Raw genomic sequence first — 18,601 nt, forward strand, 5'->3', positions numbered from 1 at the left:
CCATCTTAACCTCATTCATAACCGTGGCATTCTCAACCGGAACCCTATAAAACCTCCTCCTAAGACTCCTCCTCGCCACCTTCAGCACATAAACCAGAAAGACGAAGGACTGTTTATAGGCGGTCTTGAAATCGTATCTGTGGTTGTTGATCTCGATTGCTGCATACGCGTTGTCGCGACTGCATTTCCACTACTAGCAGGTTTACCTTGTTTTGCGTTGTCCAGTGCGAGAGGAAGAGGTTTATCGTCGTCGTTATGGAGGTTATGGGGTTCGACCAGTTAGATGTAGGGGAATGTCGACTATTATGCGGATTGTGGGGGTTTCTGTTATAGCGTTTTGGAAAATTGAAGTTTTTGTTGAGATCTAATTCTATACTACACGCCTATGACTACTTGAGGATAGTTCAGATATACATATGCATGTTCTTATCAAGTACACCGTTGTAGATGACACAAGATCTGCCACCATGCTACGCTGGTTACGATTAATACGGAGTACACATTTCGTCTACGTATTCAGAACCACATCTATGCCAAACCAGTCGCATTTTTTGGAAACTCATCACTATGTACAAATTCACGGCCGTCAAGTCTTGATTAAAAGCAGATATCAGATACAGGAGAGACGCATGCATCACAAGAATAAAAAGGGGGGTAGGGGGAAAGACACAAGAAAGTCGTCAGATCATGCAATCCATGCATCACGGGCCATCGTCAAGATGGCCGGTTTTTCCAGTGAATTGTGTTTCGACATGACGGAGAGGGGTAGGGAGAAGTAGAAGTAATGGCGAATGGTGGAAAAATAGGTAGGAGGCGGGAGGAGACGGAATATCTGCCGTTGAAGGGAGAACCGGGGAATGAGAAGAGATGAGAGAGGTCGGAACGGTAACAGCACTGCGTAAGCAGTCGCAGTACAGATCGGATCGAGGCGCGTGAATTGATAGCAGGGTGTTCTACCCCGGGTTTTTTTAATAGGTTTTGTCATGTAAAGAATAGTGCTCGCGATATTACCGCTTGGACGGATTGGGCTTGCGCTCGGCAGCACGCTTGGCCTTGGCGGCATTTTCTGCGGAAGCGGAATAGGGATAGCCCACATGCTGATCGTCATTGTCACTGAACGGGACAATGGACGAGATCTTCTTGGAGCGACTACGCTTCAATGGCTGGGACAGAGGTGGCCCAGATTGCGGCGCAGGACTCGCGAGGGAGGGTCCCGGCTTGGCTTCGGCGGTAGCTGACGGGGCAGCGGCGCGCTCGTCGTCCTCGACGTGGATGTGGCGGAACTCCTGCTCCTGCTCATCTGCTTCGGACGGTGCAGGGCTGTCGGAGTCGGAGGCTGCCTCGTAATCATCTTCATCATCACTGACCAAACTGGGGGCTTGGTTGGATTCGATGGCGTGAGGGCTGAGGGTTTGATGATGCATGCTGTCCGATTCCCGAGACTGCAATGAATGGGACTTGCCAGCGAGCGAAATGTCCAAAAAGGACTGTGGGCGCGACGGGGTTGCTTGCTCGGTAGGCGGGCTGTGTGCGCGATCCAGGGCCTTTCGGCTCTCAGACTCTCCGGCGGTTTGACCAACAGGCATACGCATCAGCTGGCGACCGGCGCGAGCACCAAGGGAGGTATGCCTGGCTCCCGCCGACAGTCGAGAGTCATCTGTTTCCGAGTCATCGTCGAAAAGACCAAGATCGACAGGCTTTCGGGATTCTTCCACCAACTTGTCCATGTCTAGACCAGCACCACGGGATTTCATGAGAGCGGACAGATGAGGAGTTGCAGGAGAAGCCAAAAACTGGGGGTTCGGAGGCTGTCGGATAGGCTCGGAGCGTCGTCGGTAGGTCGGTTCAGCAGTCGAGGGAGGAGTGGCAACGGATGTGGTAGCCGGATTCGGTTTGCGAGGGGTGACAAGGTCCTTAGCGGGTGTATGAAGAGATTTCCAAGGGGTCGTAGCAACGTGGGTAGAGCGGATCAGAGGATGCACGTAGCCTGGGGTTGTTGGGTTAGCAGTGGGCTCAGCAGAGCCACCGACCACAATCCCGGCGTCGTCGACCTGAACAGATTGGCCACACGCCATGGCAGCAGCGTCGTGGCTGGCAAAGTTGCGGTTGTGCGCGATGCGACAGTGGTTTATAAATCCTTGAGTGCTGGAGAAGTTATCGCGCCGGCAGTCCAGACAGACCAGCTTGACCAGGACACCATCCGACTTGCGCCGGATGAGCATCGGCCCGGACTTCTCCTTGACCACAGGGTAACCAGTCGACAGTGCGGTATGCTTGGTGGCAGTTGAGCCTCGCTGGGGACGATTCTTGCCGGCCAGCATGCCCATCTCACCGGGGTTCCCACGCGTCGATCGACCCTCAACCAGCGAATTTGCCACCATCCCAGAGTCGCCTTCACCACCGTCAAAGCGAGGGTCAGGAAGCAACCACCGGGCGTAGTGGCGGGCGTACGGGCCTTCGGTTACTCCCCATGGAGCAGGCGACATCGGTGCCGGACCATTTCCAGGTGCCAGCACTGACGCGCCCGTTCCCGAGCTCACATCCGGCGAGACACCCGCAACACGGGATCCGGGATAGGGGATTTCGCCACAGCGTCGCAGCTGTTCCAGAGCGACTTGACACTTGGCAATCTCCTGGTCGATAAGACGAAGTTCGTTGTGCTTGAGCAACACCTCCAAGCTCAGCTGGGCGGTGATGGTTTCCCGAAGTCGGGTCACACTAGGTCCGGCGACGACGGCGTCCTGCGCCGGCGGGCACGCGGACGCGACCGATGAGTTTGACGAAGTTGGTGGAGTAGAAGGGTTGGAAGTGATCGAGTCAGCGATCACGGTCGGAGTTGGGTGCGAAGAAATGGAATCCGCGCAGACTTTCGTCGGGGCGGGCGCATCGGTCGCGTCGGAGTCGGAGTCTGAACGTTTGCGCTTGAGCTGGGGCAGCGACAGTGTGTTGATATCAGTGCAGTTTGGAGCCAGCATTTTGACATCCTCCATCACCTTATTCCCTCCTATAGTAGAGGGCCAGGGAAGCAGTCGAAACATGCCATGTGAGTGCATAGAGATGGTTTTGGATTAGGTGGCAGATGGTCCATGCGTTCCAAGTTTATTACGGAAAAGGAATGGACGTCGACTGCGCGACCGGAGGTTGATTACGGAAGGCAGCAAAAAATCTATTAATAAGAGGGAGGAGAGTACAAGAAAGAGAAAAGGAGGAGAATGGGGGAAAGAATAATGGGAGAATAGGAAAAGAAGAAAGGGAAAGGGGAAGAAAGGGGGATTGAGAGAGGACAGAATAAGAGAATAAGAGAGAATAATGGGAATGGGACCTGGGAGAGACAGAGTTGGGAAAGGAAAGGGGAGTGGAGTTATGATGTGATACTTGTTGTTCCCATACTAATTATATGGGCAGATCATGTACCATTGGTTAATGGGGGAATTATTGGATCAGTCTCAAATATCTGCGACACGTCATACATTTCTATTTATTTATTTATTCTATCTATGAATGTATGTATCTATTATATTATAAATGATAACATTCTATATCTATACACATTGTCCTATTTACTATTCACCTATTGACTATTATCTATTATCTATTCACCTATTCTTGGACTCATTCACTCGGATGTCTACGGCTGATACCCAATATACCCAAGCAACTCTGACCCGATCCCATTGCATGCCAAGCCTGCAACGGCCTGGGCCTTGCCCTGTTTCTGCCTAAGCCAGTTGTATCTACGATCTGTGAGTTCCCCAGCAAATCAGATCCCACAACTATAAATCTTGCCGGGGGGCGAACCGGATATAAACAGGTTCTAACTGCGCCTCGATTGCATGTGCGAAACACAAAAGTACAAATCATATTTCACTATGGCATATCCATGGGATAGGTCAGATGTGGCTGAGAAAGCAAATGGAAAGTTGTGGAACATCATCGAACCGAGAGAACAGGGGCAATTATTCTATTCTTCCCCAGGTTCTTGGGAACTATGGAACTATATATACCAGCGGAGCCACTCTATACATATATTACCCCTATTTATAGCGTAAATTACTATTTCATCCGGAGTACTCCGTATCTTGTATACTCTAGCCATTTCAAGTTATATCTTCATATCTGACGTCGGGCTTCCCATCACTCTGATAACTCGGGCCAACCCGTCAATTTGGGAACTCACTCCGAGCCCGAGTCACAACTCTACTGATCACAGTAACCCCAACTAGCATCTCTTCTCTTCCCCATATTTTCAATCTCCATCCACTCATACACTCATACACTTTCGCTCCATTTACCGATATACACTTACTCCACTCATCCCTGACCATCACTATCCTGACTATTGTGGGGTCTGCCCAATGCTTTACGTGTAACCCAGCGCACAAGTACCAAAATGTACATCGTCAACTTTGGAATGACAGGGCTGCAGAAGTGGCCGACTAAATATATATAACGTGTTGTATTCCTAATGCAGAGAACATTACGAACAAATGCACCTCTATCTCCCTCCAACATTTCCGAGATGACTCACTATAGAGTAGAAAATATACCATGCTACCAGTGATATTCGAATCTCCCACATTTCCCAGTCCTGCACTCCGCATTATGGGGATGCGATTTAGACTTCGGATCCCGAATTCTAGCCTGCAGAGTCGCTTGGGCTACATGTATGCACGAGTTGGAGATTCGGCTGTTCATGTTGTAATCCATCAACGTATTACCGAGATATTGTCTACACATATATATGTAGGCATACAAAAACCCCTTGAACTAGACCGTTACCCCTCAAGTTTAACATTCCGATCAAAACAATACCCCCCTACTTCTACAAACCCCAAAGCAAATCGCTTATCGTAAACTCTCTCTCTTTTCCTTGGAAGCTGATAACCGCTCTAATGCGCGCCATTCTCTCAACACTCGCTACGCTCCAAACACCAACACTCCTTAGCGCCATACACACTACAATATATACCAACAACAGCCTCATCAATTCTGACCAACCAACACCAAAACAAATGTTGACCAACGAACTTTGTCAAGTCATGATGTACATGTGTAAACTTAATCCAGGTGGCTTGGATAAGAACCAATCTTCGACGCAGTCTGGTGGTTAGGGTTTTCGGGCGGTGGAGGAATATTGCATTTGATGCGGATTATCATTACTTTAAGTGTACAAGTGCTGAGGCGACTATTTGTGCTGATACGAGGGGGTCGAAGGGGAATGGATGGGAAGGTTCCTACTTTTGTTGTTTAGTGGGCTATTGACCTCGGAAGGCTGGTAATAACAATCAATGTGCTTGCGCTCCGAGGGGTTTAGCAGCAGTTTGCTCAGGGTAGTGCGTTCCGGACGGCATATTTTTGCAGTGATGCTACTCATGCTGGTAAAGAGTTAAGATTATTGGAACGGTTGAGTTTATCCAAGGATATGTTGATAGGTTGTTAAGGATGATTGCCCGTGAGATCGAGGGTGTATAGACAGATGATGCGATTCAATTCAATTCGAGTCCAATCGGTCATTCTTTTTTGCTTGTCAGACAAGCACAATCGCCAAAAACGCCCGTTGCAATAAAAAGACAGACGCTCGACTCGAGCATATGAACATGGAAGGCATTCTGGCCTCATAAACATAAAGCAGACCAACATACGCCAAGTGAATACATAAATCAGACAATGCTGTCAAAATCAACAATGAAACGAACGAGAATGAGCCAACGTAATCAATGGTATAGTATTCAGGTGGCCAAACGGGAGAAATCGAATCTCCAATCCAACATCGCGATCAAAAAAAGAACAATCGTATTCACCGTCCAGAATCAACCTAGTTCATCTGCCCATCCTTAATCCGCAAGATGAAGTTGACAACGACAGCGGCGAGCAGGGAAATGGCGAGGATTGTAGGACCGAATCGATCATCAATACCACTCTGCCCGCGCCGACGGATACTCTGCGCGCGCCAGTGGAATGTCACTAGGGCGTAGATCATTGCGCCCATAGCGATGACGGTAAAGAGGCCAGCGGAGATGCGACCGATGCGATCGCCGAAGTTGAGGAGGCCGACGGCTAGGCCGCCGAGGATGACAGTGAAGTTCAGCCATGAGAGGAAGGTGCGCTCGTTTGCGAAGAAGACTTTGGGCTCGACTCGGGTTGGGAGGGCAATTCGCTTGCCTGGTGGATGTTAGCTGGGTTCGGGGTGGAGATTGGAGGGTTCGAAGGTGGTTGTGGTGTGGGTTGGGATGGGGAGTGCGACCGTTCTGCTTCTCTTGGGGTGTTGATGTCACCGCGGTGTGAATTGGTGTCCACAGCCCAAGAGAAGCAAAATGATGGTCCGCTAACTAGCACCGCGGTGAGGGGAGAGAGTCTAGGTGGAATTGTCTCTCGTGCTGAGCTGTTGAGCTGCTGAGATTGGAGGTGTTGTCGTACTTACCGGGAGCGGTTTGGAGGAGAGGTTGGCTGGACATTGTCGGATGTGAAGAGGTGAGGTTGAAGATTGGAAGAGTTCGGAAGAAAAGAAGTGTCAGAAGAAAAATCCAAACTCAATTCGGAGAGATTGGCGAAGAGAAAAGCAAACTAAAGAAGCGAGAGGCTTCAAGAGTCAAGATCTCTTCCCCCCCAATGTCTTGTTCCGGCTTGGGACTAGCGGGATAGAGCTCTGTCGCACGTGCTCCCACGATTTGATGAGAGGCAGGTGACTAAGTATACGGTGGGTTCGTTCTTAGGTTTGATCTTATTTAGTATTCTACAAGTTTATATAAATATATTATATTGTTCATATATAAAGCTTGGATAAATCTTTATTAACAGAAAGTGTCTGGAAATCCGACGGAGACTATATTGCTCTTCATCGATACTTGCATACAACCTTGGACTCCGAAAAAAGGCCCGAGGACCAAGAAAAAAAAAAAAAAAAACTAGACATGTACAAGTGTTTCACCTCTCTCTCTTCTGTCTTTCCCCTATACGGTAAAGGTCAATGCGCCGAGAAATGGGGCACGCCGTTTCAAGCTTTAGACCTATAACTATTAACCGACGAATTGCCATTAGCGCATCTGCATATCATCCGAATATCCTCCGAGTTAGTGAAATTGACAGGTAAAATGTACATACAATTTAACATTGCATCTATACTCGGATCGTTGTGTCTCATAACATATCTTTTCCCGGTATCGCCCTGAGAAAAATGGATCGGAACGGAGACTAAAAAAGAACCCCGAAGCGATTTCCACTAGGCCCAAGAACTAAGGTCTAGAATAACTAGGCCCACTTTAGGCTTATAGGTGAGCATCTGAGCTGTTGTTGACTTGCGCATACTACCTGTGGGAAATATAAACTTTTCGTGTTCATACTGCTCATGTCTAAGGCATATCTATCTAGAGTAGGGTATACTGGGGGCATATATAACGAGGTAGCGAAGACAGTCGAACAACCAGGGAAATATAAGACCAACCATATAAACTCACAAAAATACCTAGAGATCCTTATAACCTCACAGGTTCTTGTTGATACTAAACCCTAATAAAGCATCTCATACAGTAATTGCTAGTCCAAATCCGGAGCTATCGAGTTATGGAGTTATGGAAAGAGACTATCCTCCTGCATAGCTGTTGCAATGATAAGACTGCGAGATATTTATCTTCCTAAATGCACAATCGAAGGGAATCTTTCACATCCCTCAAAGATAAATGACCTACGTTGATCTTCATATTCATAGTCAGCTTATAGTCCTAGTATAGGCTAAATACCAGAAAGAGCCTAAATGAACTCGTGAATGATATTTGCTTGTTCCGGTTCTCCCACAAAAGTACTCAAATGATTCCACCCCCTGTCCCCAATATACCAAATCCCAAACTTTATCATATACTAGAAACCGCCCCAATCCCCCAAGTGCACTAGCTCCAACAGCGCTAAGCCCACTTCCCCAAGCGCTAAATCCATCAAACGTTGATCTCCCATCGTATCCGCCCAATCTGCAAAATAAGCCTCAGAACCCCCCACAACTTGCATACACCATGTCCCAATTAGTCTCATTACCAACCGAACTCCTTCTCACAGTCGCCGAATCCCTCCCCAACCAAAAAGACCTCAGCGCCTTCGTCCAAACCACAAAAAGAACATACACAGTCCTCCAACCCTACCTATACAAAAACAACATCCAAAACCACGGCACCAGCGCCCTCCTCTGGGCCGCCAAGCATGGCCACACAACCCTGACCAAAAGAATGCTCGACGCAGGCGCCATCATAAGCGCCCTCAACACCAACCACACCAACCCCGCCAGCAGAACCCGGATAGCGGGGAATGCGCTCTCCCTCGCAGCCCGCGGCCCACACATAGAAACACTCACCTGTCTACTATCCGAAACAAGACCTGGCCGAGCATGCGACCCCGGCCAGCTGCGCGAAGCACTCCACGACGGCGCGATCCCGGCGCATAGTACCGAGGCGGTAAAGTTGCTGCTTCAGTATAAGGCATCGCTCGAGCCCGCAGACAGCGTCCCGCCGTATTCGTCCGCGCTTGGTGCGGCTGTTGCTGCATGCTGGCCTGATATCATACCTTTCTTATTAGAGGCTGGTGCTCGTCCCGGAGAGAATGAGATACCGACCCCGCTTGAGAGCGCGATTTGCACGAACCAGCCGGAGGTCGTGGAGATGTTATTTGGGGCTGGGATGAGGCTTGCGGATGATGGGGGGTTGTGTATTGTTGCAGAGCAGAACAACCAGACGCTGTTGAAGATGTTTGTTGAAGCGGGGTTGGAGGTTGGGATGTGTTGGCAGGGGGCGTTATTTGCGGCTGTTATGCATGGACAGACTGAGATGGTGGCTGGGTTGATTGAGAAGGGGGTGAATCCGCATTTAACGCATGATGTGTTTATGTTGAGTTTTGAGTGTCCGCGGTATAGTACTATTGGGTTTGCGGTTAGGTTCGGGCATTTGGGTGTTTTGAAGCTGTTGCTTCAGAAGGGGGTTCGTGCTGAGCGGAGTGATCTTGATTTGGCGATGGACGAGAGGTTCGAGGAGGCGGTGGCTCTTTTGGAAGGGTGTGACTTTGAGGATGTGCCGAGGAAGGAGAATGTGCGTGATTTTATTGAGAAGAAGGTTCGGGAGAGACGGGTTACGGAGCCTGGGTATGAAGATCTTAAGATGCAGGATTCGCTTTGTGATCCTGCTATGCGGCTGCAGGTGGAGGATTCGCAGCATACTCGCTATTTGTGGGCGAATGATGGTACAGAGGGGTACAGTATGTTTATTTCTTAGTGTATTTTTACTTTGGAGGGATTAATCACTCTGCTGTTGGTCCAAGAGGGTCGACAGAATCAATCTCATTCAACTGTAAAACACGAAACCTTGAAACAGTCCCCGAACAAGTCCTACGCTATACCTAGGTAGTCTGCTTCAGAACACCAAAATCCCAATCCTCGCGAATCAAATCCGCCGCCCTTTCCGCAACAGCGTAAACACTACTAACAATATTGCCCGAAACATTATTCGGGAACACTGACGCATCCGCAACACGCAATCCCTCAACGCCCTTCACCCTCAATCTACTATCCAACGCAGCGCCCATAGCAACAGACCCGCAGATATGGTACTCACCCGCAATGAGGTCGTGCACTGCTTCTCGGGCCGCATCCATGTCCTGCAAGTTCACACTGGGCTCCGGGCACGCGCGCCGCAGGATTGAAGACTTCATATGCTTTGATTCCGTGACTTTATCGCTCCAGCGCAGGAACGCCGCTAGGAGGGAGATGTCTGCTGGGTGGCCACCGTAGTTGGGGTTGATCATAGGGGGTTTGGTTGGGTCTGGATTTATTAGTATATGAGTTGATTGGACATGGAATGGATTTGTGTTTGGTTGTAACTCACCTGCACTCTCAATATGGATAGACCCTCTGGACACGGGGTACTGCAGACAAAGGGCCAAAGTCAAACCAGCAGGCTGATCAGCCGAGCGCGGCATAATTATCTTGCCCTGATGACCGATGGCATCCGTGTTCATAGAGGCTGGCACGGTAACAATCTGCATATTGGCAGAGTGGTCGCTCTCGAGGTGCACGATGGTTTGTTCGAGCTGTTTCGCGTGGAACGCGCTGTTCGGTTTGATATCGCGAATACTCTGGATGATATCTGCCAGTTCTGTCTCGGAGAGGATTTTCTTTGCCGGGAAAAATCCCTGCATGTTGCAGACGGAGCTGAGTGGCCCGCTGCTGTCCTCGGCATACTGCTTACCGGCAGCTTCCATTGCCCCGGGCACTTGGTATAGGGTGTCTAGTGTGACGATGCCGGGCTGCACCTCTAACACGTTAAGGGTGATAGAGTGGTCTAAGACGTTTGCGCCAACGCCGGGGTTGGCGACCTTGCACTCGACACCGGCGGCTTTGAGGACCTCTGGATCGCCAATTCCCGATAGCTCGAGAATCTGGGGGCTTTTGATTGTCCCGCCGCTGACGATTACTTCGCGCCGTGCGGAGACTTGGTACTCGACTCCGCCGTGTGTGAGGCTTGCGCCGGTGGCTTTGTTGCCGTCTAGTATGACGCGGTTGACGAGGGCCTCGCAGAGAACCTTGAGGTTTGGACGAGTGGCGCGGTTCTCTTCATAGTATCCTCGTGCGGCGTAGCTACGCTTGCCCTTGTTTGGGCCTGTTCGAACGACTGTGCCGAGTGTGTGGTAGAAGCCGATGTGGTCACCACTCCATGGGTCGGTGGGCTTGTTTGGGATGCCGGTCACCTCCTCGCAGGCTTTGATGATATCATTCTCTACTGGCAGGATTGAATCATTGAAACTGGTGCGGACTGGCCCGCTAGTGCCGTGGAACTCGCCTACAAGTGGCATTGTGGAGCGATCAGTGATGGATGGGTCGATTGGCTCGAGGGTCTGTCCATTTCGTCAGTTTTTCGACTGGAAAACACAATATTGCAGGATGCAAATGCTGAGATCGTACCTGATGCTTTCGCATATATTGCTGCATATTCTCCCCAGACCACCCATCGTCCTCTGTCAGCTCCGCCCAGTCATCGTAATCCGCAGTGGATCCTCGCACGTACATCATATAGTTGATGCCGCTGGATCCACCGAGGAGCTTTCCGCGGGGGATATGGTGGGACAGGCCACGATTGCCTTCCTATAACCCCAGGAAATAAGTTGGCGAATCGAAAGCAGATGGATCTAATAGAGAATAAACATACCTGCGGCACCGTATACATACACCAATCATACTCGGGATCCTCGAACATCTGCACGAACGCCGCAGGAGTATCAACCAGCGGATCTCCAATGCGATACTTGCCCGCCTCAATAACGCCGATGGTTACATCTGGGTTTTCGCTGAGGCGCACTGCGATAGCAAGTCCTGCAGTTCCGCCGCCACAGATGACATAGTCGAATGTGGTGCGGGTGAACTCCTCGACTGTGCAAGTTGGATTTTCGGCCATTGTATGATTGTTTAGATTGGTTTAGATTGGAGGAGTGGAACTGGGGGATTTACAAGTTAAATAGACACAAGAGGGGTAATGAGATATTAAACTCAGGTTAGACAAGCTGCAGGGGTTAGTTCTTATACCAAGAGAGTCTAAAACATACTAACGCATACTAATGCATACTAATATATACTAAAACGAACTATAAGGCGTCCATCCAGTGAGACCTAGTGAGGCCTAGACGCAGACCTCGGTACAGATTGCGGGGAAGAGCCCTATATTGTACCTATATTGTACTCTGTACCTACAGTGTACGTACAGTGTACCTATATTCGATAATACTTAGGAATGCTATCCTCAAATAACAATTTGAAATCTCTTCGCCAAATGCCAGATAAACAAAGCTCATCCTAAAACCCCCGAATAGCTCCTTTTCCCACAAGCGTGGCTCCTGAAACGCCCACTAAACCCCTCCGGTATAAGACACATCACATGGATATGTAACTAGTTAGTGAAGTACATACATGTATGTATTCACTCTCCCCCGGATTTGAGGATACTCAAACCACTCCACGATTCCCATCAGCTTCCTCAAGCTACTACTTTTGCTCCTGATGGAATTGGCCAAGCGTTCTTTTCAACATCCACCACAGCTGAGAAGATAGAAGATTGGCTGAACTTGCTAAATCCTGTTGTCAGCCGCATATCACAGCTGCACGAAGATGCCCGCTAATGCCTACTAACGCCCGCTAGAGCCCTTTTCGCTTCACCGTCCATATCTTATAGGATTAGCGGCGACCGTGTGACCCGCAACACTGCAGATTGTCCCGCGTGTGAAGCCTCGGGCTTTCTGGATTGCGTCGTTGAATAAAGCAGAACATATCACTGGCCGTGAGGCGCACTTCTATATATGTGACAAGTCGCCGACAAACTGCCCCGTATACCGTTGGTAAAATGCACTTGGCGCTACGGCTGACTGACGGAACTTTGAAAATTTCGACCGTGCAGTGCTGTCTGTAGCCTAGTTGGCTCGGCGAGTTACTCCGCAATCTTGACCTACGTCTTGCTCCAGTTTATTAGCCACACGGTCTAGCCGTGTAAGTCGACATAGAGATCCGGTTCGGCGGAAATCATCTTCCTCATCTGGATGGGGTTGGCCCTTGGCAAGGATCTCCACTGTTGATGTCCACGTCCGTTGGCGGCAATTGTCAGTCTTGACTGTTCGAGCGGAAAGAAATGGTGTATTTGTGTAAATCGCTTCAAAAATGCTATATGTACAATGTGTTAGCCTCACGTAACTCGACTGACCCGACCACGGGTCATGCAAGCGACTATGTTCCAGATATCTGGATGACCCCTAGTCACCACTCCAATGTTCAAAGCCCCATCTTCCGCTCCACCCAAGCAAGAGCACTCTTCCACCTCGGATCCCCTGACCTCAAAGCATCAAACAACTCCGAAACCAGCGCTCTACCCGAATCCCGCGCCCACCACCGCTTCTCATCAAGATCCTTCAACAACACCCCCCAATACATAAGAATCAGCAAGGAAAATGGCTGCCGACACCGGAGACTATCAACAAAATCTTTCTCAACAGCCGCAAGCCAAGCAAGAACGGGCGCCGGATCCGCCGAGCGCGCAAACTTGGCATAACAATGCCTCAAATGCGCAATAACATCCTTATTAATGCGATGCTGCTCCGAGTAAATCCCAATCATAACCTGATCATTCAGCGCCGACAGATGCGTCAGGGCCTCCTCTGTATCCGGATCGAGTTCGGTAGGAGTGTCCTTCCAATACTCGCCCTGCGAGAATAACTCCAGCTTGATCCACGACTTGCTGACTTGTAGGATCTTCTTCACGCCCTGCAGCAGCTCGAACAGCATCACGATGTTCTCTGTGATACTGGCGCACTCGTCTTTCGTGACGGTTAGTCGGGGTGACGCGATGCTGATCGCGATCATGACGATCGAGTGCGCGAATACCGCGTCGCAGTTCTGCGGCGTGATAGTATCGATCGCATTGCGGAATGGCGTCAGGCTGCGGTTGTAGTACTGTAGACCTGTCTCGTAGTACATGTGTGCTAGTTCTGGTGGCTCGCAGGTTGTTGCGATGTGCATTGAGGCTAGCGCCAAGATCCCGCTCATCAGATAGTCATGTTTGAAGGCGAGTGTTGGGACGGTTATTTGCCAGATATTTATTTCTGAGTCACTGAGACAGAGGCTTTCGTATGTCTCTGTTGCGAACTTGTGCATTAATTCTAGGTTGTCGATGCCGAATGAGTTTGTTTGGGTTGGTGCCGGGACTGGGATTGTTGTGGCAACGGCTGGGCCGGGAATCGCTGCTACGGGCGAACCGTGGCCATCTAAAGACCGGGGTACGTCGGATGTTGAACTGGGTGGGGTAAGATGTGTTGTAGCGCGACGGGCGGCGGCGACTTTCAGATATGTGCATTTTAACTCGCGCGTTGTGCAGTTTGAGCATGGTGGACCCTGCTCGTCACATTTGACCCGCCTGCTTCTGCATTGATCGCACCCGTTGCGGGATTTGGTGTGCGCGCGAAGAGGGGGCATGTTCAAAGTTAATTGACATGCTGTGGAGACCAATCAAGATGGCTGGGAATAAAAGGAAGAAATTATCTGAGACATTGACATATTTCCCCGTATCATGTGACTCGGGTCTAGGACAATTTCGGAAGTATATCTGTCGAGTTGACATCGCCTTTGTAGATATGTATGATGTGTACAGCATTCTCGGTAATATCAGGGGAAATTGGCATTGCATTATCTGCATACTGCATGTGTTCATAGAAGTAACTTTGGAATATATATATCCAAAAGCTCAAACGTTTACTATTATTACTAGAACTGAACATATAATCAACATCGACATCGCCGCCCAGATAATTTGACTAGAAGTTCAACAAGCCAACTGCACTCAGATCAGAGCCACAGCAGCAAAAAGACCAGCAGCAACAACACCAGCAGCGCTACCGGACATTTTCTGAGCAGCGCCAGTAAACATAGGAGAAGCAGAAGCAGACGCAGTAGCAGAGGAGCTGCTCCAGGATCCAGCCATAGACTTAGAAGGAGTAGGCATAGTCATGTTCTTCTTGCCACCCATACCCATAGCAGCCATACCGCTCGGGGTACCCATAGCAGTCTTCTTTCCAATCTATCAATACAAGCAACATCAGCCCTGCGAAAAAGGGGGCGAGGAAGCGCCCAACAGAAAGAAACCCAAACGCAAAGGTAATCTAATTTACCTCAACGATAGCAGGACCAGCAACAATATTGTCATCAGTCGCCTGCTTATTGCCCTTAGTGAGGACGACGTAGCTCTGTCCAGCGACGCCCTTGGGAACAGTGACGGTGAACTTTCCATCACCCATGGGCTTGAGAGGAGCCCAGACCGGACCGGTGACGGTAATGAAGGCGGCGTTGACGTCGGTAGTGCTGGTGTTGAAGCCGCTGCCGGCCATCAGCTCCACCTGTGAGCCTGTCATGACGGCGTCCATCGAGCTCATCGTGAGCGCGGGGAAAGCCTTTACGGGCAGCGCGCCGTTGCTGGAGGGGCATGAGGCGATGAAGGGGGAGGCGACGGTGTACACCTCGTTGAAGCTGAGGGGGTTGTCGAAGGCCTGGGCGAAGGGTACTTCACCGAGCGAGGCGCGCAGGTACGCGCTGTGTCGGGCTTCTGTGGTGAGGATGCTGCCGGCAGCTGTCAAGTAGGTGTCGCTCATAATGGAGGCCGCGGCTCCGAGGTAAGCGCTGACTCCAACACCTGGAGAGGGTATTAGTGGTGGTTGTTGGTATGATTGGATATCTTCTTACCTTCAAGAACACTGGCAAGGGCCAGGAAGCCGCTGACGTCGGTGGATGGGAAGTTGTAGGTGCAGCGGGCAACGGGAGAGGCACCGGCAGCTAGAAAGTATCAAAATGTTGTTCTTTAGTTTGCGGTTTGAATGACGGGGACATACCCTTGAGCGCGGAGGTCAAGAAATTCACGTGGTCCTTCTCATCGGAAGCCACCTCCTTCAGGTTGGCATAGAAAGGGTCCTTCATGCCAGCATTGACGAAGTCCTCCTGAGTGTAGTTCTTGAGACCCTCCTCGTAGAAAGAGGCCTCAAGATGCTCAAGCGTAAGAGCATAGTTGAGGACGTCGGCTAAAGAAAAGAATTAGATGTCAATCAATTGGTTGGGAAGAAGGTTACATACCATCGCTGACAGCACGCTTCGAGACCGGACTTGCGTTAGCAAGACCGATGGCGGCACCGGTGAGGGCAAGATTAGTGAACCTCATTATGTGGAATAGTAGGGCTTTGATTATCTCTTGGATTGGAAGTCTGGCTGTAAATAAAGAATGACCAATCTACTTCCCAAGTAGAGGGACATGTCTTTTATAGATGCCTTGCCGGCAATTTGGGGATCCGATGGGTGAACCCTTGCTTTGAGCTCAGGCATTAGAATTGCCTGGCCGAGGAGAAACTAGTCATTCTTTTCCTTGTTTTTTAGCTTTCCTACGTTAATTGTTGACGTCTCGGGCGCAAGACTGAGATCGGCGGTAGGGGTTCCAGATCGAGAGATAAGTGTTAACAGAAGACTCGGATAGATATCAGAAATACCTCCGACAGGGACGACAGGAAGACCTAGGCTTCACGAAATATCATCTGCAGGGACCACTGTGGGTCAAGCCGAGGTAGCTAGAGAACTATACCCAGGTTGATTATGCCCGAAGGGGAATATAATGTCATAGCTTTGCATGATGGAGAAGTTTATTGAGTTCTCGGGCTTTTAGGTAGCTGCAGGAACTGATAGCTGAGTCTGGGGTCGAGAGCGAGACCGAGAGCGAGATCGTGAGAGAGACAAGGGCTAGAGGGGAACAGCGGGAACGAGAGCGAAGACGGGAGCGAAACCGAGGGGCTCAACTTGAGGAACTATACTTCTCTAACAACAGGTCTTAGTTGACATCCTCTTATTCCACCAATTTTCAGATATCTCCTTTTCTTTTGAACTTCAACTTGAAATGTTTTGCGCATGATTAAAAGATATGTCCAAGGCTCCCTCCCTTATAGACCAAACGTGGTCCTCGTCAATGCCGGAACAAATGATTGTAGACTTCAGGTTGACATCCTCAACGCTGGTGCACGCATGCGAGCCATGACTGAAGGCATTTGGAATTATGATTGTATAGAAATTGTCACCATCATTCTGCCAACTCTCATTCCATCCGCCCAACCGCAGACTATTGCCAATACGCCTGCAGTTAATGAGCAATACCGACATTTGGTGACCGCAACGGGGGAGGAGGACGTGTCAATTGTCTTAACAGGCATGAACCCGCCTTCACCTATTCCCACATACAACTTGCTTTCATGGGCTCATGATGTTGGGGGGTGGGACCGAGTACCATGCAAACCCGGTATTATTTACTGCACAGAGAAACGTGGAATTGGGCTTTTCGATACTTCTGTCCGTTCTGTGGATGTTCTAGGGAACGGTAGAGCAGATTAATTCTGTGTTAACAATAAGGCCGTACTTGGGGGAGGGTCAGTCCGAAGATGGCACTTGGGGAGTACAGTAACCAGTTCGTCATACTATGTACGTTGGCGCTGTTGAGCACCTATTTTTACAATCGTGTCCTGCCATTCACCTACATACTAACATGCACATATGTATCTTATACATTGATGTGCCCATGTACGTAGGTCCATAGACGTACATCGATGCATACATCAATGTACTATATAGGTTAGACCCGTATCCAAATTGCAACAATACAATACAAGCGGGGTTTTCCGTCCTCCACCCTCTCCAGGGGGTGGACATCTTGATTACCCTTGGTTTGAAACCGGCAATTTAGCACGAACTTCCTCATTCCAAGAAGATGGCCCTTTCGGAATTCCCAATATGGTTTCGGGGGTACACGCTCTCTGATATGGTCCCCATACTAGATATCCGCTAACTTGAATAGGATATTGTTGATCCTGACCGTCGTTTCATTTATTCCCCAAATTCTTCGCATCTGGACCAAGAAGAACATCAAAGGGATCTCTTCGTTCTATATCTTGTTCAACTTGATAAGCGCTACTGAGCAACTCACCATCTATATCTATCTACTTTTTAACGAATATGATCCTAAGGGTGGCACCATCTTCCTACACACACCTCCTAGCGCAGGGGACTGGTTTAGTCTGTGTCACTGTGCCATCGTCTCGATCCTTTCTTTTGCCTTGTGAGAGCATCCCCCTGTTCCCCTCTATTGAAGTATTTCCGAATTTATATTAATTTTCTTCTAGATTTGTGCTAGTCCTCTACTACAGCGAGTATAGGTTCTGCCTAAGCGCTGGGTACACTGGCTTTCTCTTAGTCTCAATTATCCCGCTTGTAATCGACGCTATCTTTGATTTCGATGATGAGGGTCGGAGATGGCTTTCAGCCGTTTATTTCGCCCTGCATTTCTTCTTACTTTACCAGATCATCACAATCCTCGGCGTTCTAGCTATCTGGCGTCAAGCTCGTGAGATACGTGCAGTGCCGTTTCCCAATGCATTAAGTTTGCAAAGCTTGTGTTCTCAAGCAGTCGTGTTCACACTTCTGACGGCAGCGTGGATCTGGAGCCTTCCATTCCCATATGATAAGCTACAGGGACATTGGAACTGGAATACATTTTCCATATGGTATGGCGCTATCGGTTGGGTCATCGTGGATAACTTTATTTTCGCCGTGGGCCAGGCGGCGCTCTTTGTAATGGCCATGCGCTGCTCATCCGCAGGTAACGACATACGGCGTGGACGCGAAACAGAGCCGCTTTTAGGGTGACAAGGCGGAGGAAGTGAACGTCTCGTCTTTATCACTCCGGGCTCATATTTGCACAAGAGTCTCAATCAGCCACTACAATTCTGATAGCGACATGCAGTGAAGCCAAACCCAATGAAACCAGGCATAAATACAGCTGCATCGGCCTCATTTGCTTCTACACAAAGAATGCGAAGTTTTCAAATTTCTGCATCTAGGAATTCGAATGTGCAATCGTACGATTATCCAAAGTCGTACAGAAAAGTCGTCTGCACGTTTTAATTCTTTTTCTGCCGTCTACCTATAAATCTTGAGAAAGGAGAAGATATCTATTTAATATAGCCGAACCCCTTCCCGAAAAAGAAATAAAAAGTTGATATCATGTGATGTCGTAAC

The 18,601-nt window shown here is 49.4% G+C and overlaps 7 protein-coding genes across 7 annotated transcripts; 2 read left to right on the forward strand and 5 right to left on the reverse strand.

Annotated features, from left to right (window-relative positions):
- Positions 1-1,007: 1,007 nt before the first annotated feature.
- Positions 1,008-3,053, reverse strand: N7471_002175 (uncharacterized protein; the record flags this gene model as incomplete). Its single annotated transcript, XM_057274895.1, has 1 exon — positions 1,008-3,053. One exon carries the CDS (start codon positions 3,051-3,053, stop codon positions 1,008-1,010), a length of 2,046 nt encoding a protein of 681 aa, XP_057139533.1.
- A 2,762-nt stretch (positions 3,054-5,815) lies between these two features.
- N7471_002176 (putative vacuolar transporter chaperon Vtc1) lies at positions 5,816-6,455 on the reverse strand (the record flags this gene model as incomplete). The annotated part of the gene is made up of 2 exons (XM_057274896.1): positions 5,816-6,162; positions 6,422-6,455. The coding sequence occupies 2 exons, from the start codon at positions 6,453-6,455 to the stop codon at positions 5,816-5,818; spliced, it is 381 nt and encodes a 126-aa protein (XP_057139534.1).
- Positions 6,456-8,003: 1,548 nt separating this feature from the next.
- On the forward strand, positions 8,004-9,248 carry N7471_002177 (ankyrin repeat domain-containing protein; the record flags this gene model as incomplete). Its single annotated transcript, XM_057274897.1, has 1 exon — positions 8,004-9,248. The coding sequence occupies one exon, from the start codon at positions 8,004-8,006 to the stop codon at positions 9,246-9,248; it is 1,245 nt and encodes a 414-aa protein (XP_057139535.1).
- Positions 9,249-9,372: 124 nt separating this feature from the next.
- N7471_002178 (GMC family oxidoreductase) lies at positions 9,373-11,423 on the reverse strand (the record flags this gene model as incomplete). The annotated part of the gene is made up of 4 exons (XM_057274898.1): positions 9,373-9,794; positions 9,858-10,866; positions 10,934-11,113; positions 11,178-11,423. The coding sequence occupies 4 exons, from the start codon at positions 11,421-11,423 to the stop codon at positions 9,373-9,375; spliced, it is 1,857 nt and encodes a 618-aa protein (XP_057139536.1).
- Positions 11,424-12,784: 1,361 nt separating this feature from the next.
- On the reverse strand, positions 12,785-13,981 carry N7471_002179 (Zn(II)2Cys6 transcription factor domain-containing protein; the record flags this gene model as incomplete). Its single annotated transcript, XM_057274899.1, has 1 exon — positions 12,785-13,981. One exon carries the CDS (start codon positions 13,979-13,981, stop codon positions 12,785-12,787), a length of 1,197 nt encoding a protein of 398 aa, XP_057139537.1.
- Positions 13,982-14,345: 364 nt separating this feature from the next.
- On the reverse strand, positions 14,346-15,710 carry N7471_002180 (ferritin-like domain-containing protein; the record flags this gene model as incomplete). Its single annotated transcript, XM_057274900.1, has 5 exons — positions 14,346-14,582; positions 14,674-15,191; positions 15,242-15,331; positions 15,388-15,573; positions 15,626-15,710. The coding sequence occupies 5 exons, from the start codon at positions 15,708-15,710 to the stop codon at positions 14,346-14,348; spliced, it is 1,116 nt and encodes a 371-aa protein (XP_057139538.1).
- Positions 15,711-17,361: 1,651 nt separating this feature from the next.
- N7471_002181 (PQ-loop repeat-containing protein) lies at positions 17,362-18,229 on the forward strand (the record flags this gene model as incomplete). Its single annotated transcript, XM_057274901.1, has 2 exons — positions 17,362-17,642; positions 17,707-18,229. Coding segments are annotated over 2 exons (804 nt in total), but the record flags the coding sequence as incomplete, so codon positions are not given.
- Positions 18,230-18,601: the final 372 nt, after the last annotated feature.

Source organism: Penicillium samsonianum (genome assembly GCF_028829775.1).
Source record: "Penicillium samsonianum strain IBT 33392 chromosome Unknown utg000002l_segment0_segment0, whole genome shotgun sequence".
NCBI classification, from domain to species: domain Eukaryota; kingdom Fungi; phylum Ascomycota; class Eurotiomycetes; order Eurotiales; family Aspergillaceae; genus Penicillium; species Penicillium samsonianum.